We start from the raw sequence: 8,554 nt of genomic DNA on the forward strand, positions 1-8,554 counted from the left end.
AAATATATTTATGTTTACTATTTATTATTTTAAGTAATTTGTTAGGTATATATTTATGTTTACTGTTTATTATTTTAAGTAATTTTTTTAGAAATATATTTATTGATTGAGATTGTCGGACTGACTTCCTCATCTTGGTTTTTATTGTCACAACGTTTCGGCCGTTTTTCCCTCCGGCCTTCGTCAGGTGAACGGTTTGTTAGAAGTCTCGAACCGAACCCTTTATTATTATTACGGGGGTACCGTGTTCGGACTCCAGCTAGGCTTTGGGACATAGTTGCTGATTCTGTTTTTCAATGTTACTTTTTCACTGCCTTCGTTCAGGATTGAACTCAGCACCTTTGGGTAACTGTAAACTTTTATAAAACGTCTAGGACCACTCGGCCATATGTCACTAGGACTAGGTACCCCCGTGATAATAATAAAGGGTTGGGTTCGAGACTCCTAACAAACCGTTCACCTGACGAAGGCCGGAGGGCAAAACAACCGAAACGTTGTGACAATAACAACCAAGATGAGGAAGTCAGTCCGACAATCTCAATCAATGAAAACAACTCATCTCAAAAATACAGACAAATATATTTATGTTTACTATTTATTATTTTAAGTAATTTATTTAGAAATATATTTATGTTTACTATTTATTATTTTAAGTAATTTGTTAGGTATATATTTATGTTTACTATTTATTATTTTAAGTAATTTTTTAGGTATATATTTATGTTTACTATTTATTATTTTAAGTAATTTTTTTAGAAATATATTTATGTTTACTATTTATTATTTTAAGTAATTTTTTAGAAATACATTTATGTTTACTATTTATTAGTTTAAGTAATTTTTTTAGAAATATATTTATGTTTACTATTTATTATTTTAAGTAATTTTTTAGAAATATATTTATGTTTACTATTTATTATTTTAAGTAATTTTTTTAGAAATATATTTATGTTTACTATTTATTATTTTAAGTAATTTCTTTAGAAATATATTTATGTTTACAATTTATTAGTTTAAGTAATTTTTTTAGAAATATTTTTATGTTTACTATTTATTATTTTGAGTAATTTGTTAGGTATATATTTATGTTTACTATTTATTATTTTAAGTAATTTTTTAGAAATATATTTATGTTTACTATTTATTATTTTAAGTAATTTTTTTAGACATATATTTATGTTTACTATTTATTATTTTAATTAATTTTTTTAGAAATATATTTATGTTTACTATTTATTATTTTAAGTAATTTTTTTTAGAAATATATTTATGTTTACTATTTATTATTTTAAGTAATTTGTTAGGTATATATTTATGTTTACTATTTATTATTGTAAGTAATTTTTTTAGAAATATATTTATCGATTGAGATTGTCGGACTGACTTCCTCATCTTGGTTTTTATTGTCACAACGTTTCGGCCGTTTTGCCCTCCGGCCTTCGTCAGGTGAACGGTTTGTTAGAAGTCTCGAACCGAACCCTTTATTATTATTACGGGGGTACCGTGTTCGGACTCCAGCTAGGCTTTGGGACATAGTTGCTGATTCTGTTTTTCAATGTTACTTTTTCACTGCCTTCGTTCAGGATTGAACTCAGCACCTTTGGGTAACTGTAAACTTTTATAAAACGTCTAGGACCACTCGGCCATATGTCACTAGGACTAGGTACCCCCGTGATAATAATAAAGGGTTGGGTTCGAGACTCCTAACAAACCGTTCACCTGACGAAGGCCGGAGGGCAAAAAGGCCGAAACGTTGTGACAATAACAACCAAGATGAGGAAGTCAGTCCGACAATCTCAATCAATGAAAACAACTCATCTCAAAAATACAGACAAATATATTTATGTTTACTATTTATTATTTTAAGTAATTTTTTAGACATATATTTATGTTTACTATTTATTATTTTAAGTAATTTGTTTAGAAATATATTTATGTTTACTATTTATTATTTTAAGTAATTTGTTAGGTATATATTTATGTTTACTATTTATTATTTTAAGTAATTTTTTTTAGAAATATATTTATGTTTACTATTTATTATTTTAAGTAATTTGTTAGGTATATATTTATGTTTACTATTTATTATTTTAAGTAATTTTTTTAGAAATATATTTATGTTTACTATTTATAATTTTAAGTATTTTTTAGACATATATTTATGTTTACTATTTATTATTTTAAGTAATTTTTTTAGAAATATATTTATGTTTACTATTTATTATTTTAAGTAATTTGTTTAGAAATATATTTATGTTTACTATTTATTATTTTAAGTAATTTTTTAATAATATATTTATGTTTACTATTTATAATTTTAAGTAATTTTTTTATAAATATATTTATGTTTACTATTTATTATTTTAAGTAATTTTTTTAGAAATATATTTATGTTTACTATTTATTATTTTAAGTAATTTTTTAGAAATATATTTACGTTTACTATTTATTTTTTTAAGTAATTTTTTTAGATATATATTTATGTTTACTATTTATTATTTTAAGTAATTTATTTAGAAATATATTTATGTTTACTATTTATTATTTTAAGTAATTTGTTAGGTATATATCTATGTTTACTATTTATTATTTTAAGTAATTTTTTAGGTATATATTTATGTTTACTATTTATTATTTTAAGTAATTTGTTAGGTATATATTTATGTTTACTATTTATTATTTTAAGTAATTTTTTTAGAAATATATTTATGTTTACTATTTATTATTTTAAGTAATTTTTTTAGAAATATATTTATGTTTACTATTTATTATTTTAAGTAATTTTTTTAGAAATATATTTATGTTTACTATTTATTATTTTAAGTAATTTTTTTAGAAATATATTTATGTTTACTATTTATTATTTTAAGTAATTTTTTAGGTATATATTTATGTTTACTATTTATTATTTTAAGTAATTTTTTTAGAAATATATTTATGTTTACTATTTATTATTTTAAGTAATTTTTTTAGAAATATATTTATGTTTACTATTTATTATTTTAAGTAATTTTTTTAGAAATATATTTATGTTTACTATTTATTATTTAAAGTAATTTTTTTAGAAATATACTTATGTTTACTATTTATTATTTTAAGTAATTTTTTTAGGTATATATTTATGTTTACTATTTATTATTTTAAGTAATTTTTTTAGAAATATATTATGTTTACTATTTATTATTTTAAGTAATTTGTTAGGTATATATTTATGTTCATAATTTATTGTTTTAAGTAATTTGTTAGGTATATATTTATGTTTACTATTTATTATTTTAAGTAATTTTTTAGATATATATTTATTTTTATTATTTATTATTTTAAGTAATTTTTTTGGTTTATTTTCGTATAGTATAGCCTAATTGAGGATATTATTGTATTTGCATTTTTTTACTATATATATATATATATATATATATATATATATATATATATATATATATATATATATATATATATATGTATGTATATATATATATAAATACTAGATATGAATTCTGACGAAGCTAGTCGGATATTTCCTCTTCTTTTTGAGTATTTTTCCCTAGCTGAAACAACAATATGTAAACTCATTCTGGACTCACAGTAATAAATTTCCTATATACTGCTCTGGCTACACATTGAGCACTCTAGTACGGTTTTTTCACCACTGATAAATATATATATATATATATATATATATATATATATATATATATATATATATATATATATATATATACAAACACACATGCATATAGGTAATAATAATAGATTTTATATTTATGCTTATTGTATGTAAATAATCTATCGCAAAGTAAATAAGTGATTTGCATTATATTTTGAGAAGGAGTCGGGGGGGGGGGGTCTCGAAATTATTTAAAGATTTTTCACCACCATGAGTTTTATTAAAATTAACAGTGAGGTTTACATTTTCTACTATTGTATGAGGAAGACCTATCGAAAAATAAATAGATATTTTCGAGGATTAATACCTCAATTACATTCTGATTTCTGCATTGTTATCAGCCTTCATAAATACACACACACACACGCACATATATATGTGTGTGTGTGTGTGTGTCTGTGTGTGTGTGTGTGTGCGTGTGTGTTTCTTTCTTTCTTTTAGCATCGTGTTCTCATAATTGTTCCCTATTGTTTTTTAACAAGATGTTGATGTGAGATTTTCAAACTGAAATTTTCTCACTCGTTGTTAGCAATTACTGAATCGTCACAGAAAATAGTTAATTATGCATGGCGTTCTAAAAAAGAGGTATAAAAAGTAAGAATTAACTTTTTAACTTTCGATTTCACTTGATGACTTGCTCTGTCTGGTTTGCTCTCTCTCTCTCTCTCTCTCTCTCTTTCTTTTTTCTTTCTTTCTTTCTTTCTCTCTCGTTCTCTAATTTCGTTTCTACTTATTTTTGTCAGAGATCAAGAATCTAAATGGATGCCAGAAATTCACTCACTATTTTTGATTTTTTTCCTTTTATTATTATTTTTTAATTTAACTGGCATTGCAATTTCACATCATCTTGGCTCAAATATGCTAATCTGAGCTCAGTGGTTGACCCAACGTGTAACATCTATATTATATTTCTTTTAGTCTGTCTGTCTGTCCTACTTTTCTCGGAAACGACTGGGGTGATCTGGCTAAGAATTTGTATGAAACTTTGTTGTGATAAGGCGCAGTGAACTTAATATAATATCCGTTCGATGCACAACAAGAGATTCAACTTGAAACAGGAACCAACCTCATTCACTGCAGCAAAGAACGCATTAGAAATAGTTTCATACAAATCAAAAACTTTATACAAAGATTTCAAAACAAAAAAAATCAGAAACTTAACCAAGTGACAAGCAGTTGGAATCTATTTCCAAGAAATAAACTACATTCCATAATTCATATCATCAAAGAATGACAATCAGGACACGGAAGATCGAGGAGGAGGGACGTAGTTATTGCAAGAATACGAATCGGTAATAATCACTTAACTAATTCATATCTTCTAAAGCAGAGGTTCTCATTAGGGGTGAAATTAACCCTCAGGGGCGAATTTCGGGATTTAAGTTGGGTGAATTATGACTTTGGAGAAAAGATCTACTGGAGATGCTCTGGTCCGAATATTGTAAATCCATAGTAGCCATCGCCACACTGAAATAATAATAATAATAATAATAATAATAATAATAATAATAATAATAATAATAATAATAATAATAATAATAATAATAATTCAAAACAGAATATCATAAACATATATTTAATAAATAATGATTGATGGTTTCAACCAACTCCAATAGACATTAATTAATAATTATCACTACAAATAAGATAATATTAAGTTTAAAGATCAAATTATTTCAACCATTCTCAATATGCACTAAATAATAATTATTACTAACAAGTTAGATCATACTAATTAAGGTGATATCAAAATATCAGAAATAATAAATAAACTAAGGAACTGACAATTTTTAAATTAAAATTTAACTAATTAACTACAAAAATAAAAAGAAAGAAAAAAATCTCCCTTTGCTAGGTCAACAAGTTATCCCCCTTGATAGTCAAATCTTAATTTAATTTAACAGAAATTCAAATTTCAATAGTCTGCCTAATGAGAACGCAGAAAAAAATTTTTTTTTAAATTAAATAAATATAAGATAATAAAATATTTTAGTCATAATTATACAAATATTACAGTAAGTAATTAAATTAAATAATGCTAAATTTTGATAGTCCCACAAAATTAATTAAAATATTATTGTAATAATAATAGCAAATATTAAATAATATATTTCAAGTCGACATTTCTGCGGTATAGATGGCATGTTTACTATGCACATTTGAACGAAATCGAACACATATCTGACGAAGAGATACCTATTCTCGAAATATTATAAATTCACAGATTTTCCAACAGACCATCTGACGCAAATAATCTCAATACAACCTTGAATATAATTTATGTATGAAATATTTAAATATATGTATATACTGTAATAAGATTGTATTAATAAATCTTTTCTTCATTTGCTTCAGTTAGTGTCTCTCTGTTTCACTACTGCATTGTATTGCCTTCCACGAATCACATTTATGTACATACTAAACAATGCTTCAAGCAAACTACATTAACCTCTTATCTTTTGCTGAATTTTATCTCGAAGTATGTAGGTATGCATGTAGGTACCCTACAATAATTTTGTTTCTTCTACTGTCTGCATGTGTCTCTGTTATCTGTTTTTATTCCCATTATAATTCCAGTTGTTTTCTCTTTGTTAGATTATGCCAGTTTTTGTGACTGTGCTTCGCTAGCTAGTCTAGTTTTTATGTACTAAAACGGAGAATATTCTCCTGTAATTAAGCATATTACACATTCTTGTTTATGCATCCTTGTCATTGTATACTTCTTCATGTCAGCCATGATGCTGATTATAGAAAAATTAAATCTATAAAATTGTCTGTAAAAAGTTCCATTTATAAATTTTATATTTTATAATTTCGAATTTTCCATGTCTTAATTAAAAAGAAAGAAAAAAAAGAAGAAAGTATGATCATTCATATATTGAGTATGGATTCACATCTCTCGTCATCAATGGAGAAGAACGGCCTCAATGTATTATTTGTAATAAAACTTTGACAAACGATTCTATGAAACCAGCAAAGATGAAGCAACATTTACAAAATGTTCATCCTCAACATAAAGACAAGAACAAATTTTTTTTGAACGTCATGGGAATGCTGTAAAAAAGATGAGGCTGGTATCAGCAGATTTTAAAGAAAATAGACAGAAAGTTACTGAAGCTTCTTATTTTGTAGCTGTTGAAATAGCAAAGCAGAAAAGACCACGCCTTCGGGACAAGATCAAAGTGTATTATCTGTTCTTCAGATGCTGCACTTCTATTTCTTGTTCTCTTTCGGTGGAGGAGAAATCCTTCACGACTGAGACAATTTTTATTTTCGTACCTTTTCTCCACGTTAAAAAACGACCCTGGTGTCTAACTCTGTCCCGTGGGGAGGCATAGTAAATAGGTACAATTAGGGAAAATTTGATTAAGCCTTGCTCTCTCAAAATGGTGGAAATTGCGTTGGGAGATGAAATCGAGAAACAAATTGCAGCGGTTCCACTCTCAAACAGTACTGTTCAAAGGAGGATAAGCGATATGGTCGCTGACATCAAGGATCAAGTTGTGCAAGAGATCAAGTCTTCAGCATTTGGATTATTTTCAATTCTATTACATGTAGCATCATGTTCCCAGTTGATGGTGTTTGCAAGGTATGTTCATGCAGGTTTATTTAAAGAGAAGTTTCTTTTTTGTTCTCCTCTTGAACTAACGACCAAGGCCTCAGATATTTTAGAAAAGGTTTCACTTTTTTTCGACTCAGAGAATCTTTTGTTGGATAATATGTGTGAGTGCTGTACAGATGGAACACCAGCTATGTTAGGGACAAAATCAGGATTCAAAGTATGTGTGAAAAGGCGAGCTCCAAAAGCGAAAGGCATTCATTGTTTGATCCATCGTCAGGCAGTCAAAGCCTCAAAAACACTTCCAGCTCCGTTTGAGAAGGTTTTGGATCAAATAATTCAAATTGTGAATTTTGTCAAAGGAGGAGTTCTAAACTCCCGACTTTTCAAGCAGTTATGTTATGATATGGATGCTACTCATCATTCACTTCTTTTTCACACAAACGTCCGTTGGTTGTCAAGAGGAAACGTAACAGCGAATATTTCAGCTTAGGGACGAGCTCAAATTGTTTTTCGAGGTTCAAGGTAAGACTGAATTTCTTGCCTGGCTAAACAATGAAGAATGGATCATGCGTCTTGCTTATTTGGTTGATATATTCGAGCAGCTGAATGAACAGAATCTTCATATGCAAGGAAGAAATACAAATTTTATAAAATTCGTAGATGCCTTGGGAGCTTTTATGAGCAAACTTAAAAATTGTAAGAGAAAAGTCAATACAAAAAATGTATGTTTGAGAAACTGACATCCATTCTTGATATTTGTGGTTAAGATAAGATGCTTCCACAATTTGCAAAAAATGAAATTTTGCAGCATTTGACGGCACTAAAAAATGAATCCAGCAGATACTTTCCTGAACTTGGTGATGATGAGTTTGATTTAGTAAGAAATCCATTCAAATTGCCAGTTGAAAGAGTTCCAGATGATTGCCAAGATGAATTCCTTGAGCTAAAAACTGATTCGGAAGCAAGAGATATGTTTGATGAAAAATCAATAGCAAAATTTTGGCCCCTGATGTGCGAATCCTACCGAAAAGTGTCGGAAATATCCATGCATTGCTTCCATTTGTATTGACATATCTTTGCGAGTCAGGCTTTTCAACTTTGTTGCAAACTAAAACAAAGCAACGCAGTAGATTAGAGGTAGAAAACGACCTGCGTTGTGCCCTGTCAAGCACTCCTCCGAATATTTCAAAATTTGCCAAAGCAAAACAATCACAGTTTTTGTCATTTGATGAATCGTAATCTTCTGAATGAAATTGATTGCAGATTTTAATTTCTTGTTATTTTACTCATCTTTTTAAATTGCATTAGTTTCATTTTTGTTTTTT

At 26.8% G+C, this 8,554-nt stretch overlaps 1 protein-coding gene across 1 annotated transcript; it reads left to right on the forward strand.

The window, feature by feature from the left end:
• Positions 1-7,053: 7,053 nt before the first annotated feature.
• On the forward strand, positions 7,054-7,719 carry LOC145293350 (protein FAM200C-like). The gene has a single exon (XM_080139991.1). The coding sequence runs from the start codon at positions 7,054-7,056 to the stop codon at positions 7,717-7,719; it is 666 nt and encodes a 221-aa protein (XP_079996117.1).
• The last annotated feature ends 835 nt before the right edge of the window (positions 7,720-8,554 follow it).

Source organism: Euprymna scolopes, chromosome 14 (assembly GCF_053919585.1).
Source record: "Euprymna scolopes isolate OS-2025 chromosome 14, ASM5391958v1, whole genome shotgun sequence".
Classification (NCBI taxonomy): domain Eukaryota; kingdom Metazoa; phylum Mollusca; class Cephalopoda; order Sepiida; family Sepiolidae; genus Euprymna; species Euprymna scolopes.

Excerpts from the sequence above, each read along its gene's own strand:
- LOC145293350 (XM_080139991.1), top strand. The coding sequence starts at position 7,054 with ATGGTGGAAATTGCGTTGGGAGATGAAATCGAGAAACAAATTGCAGCG.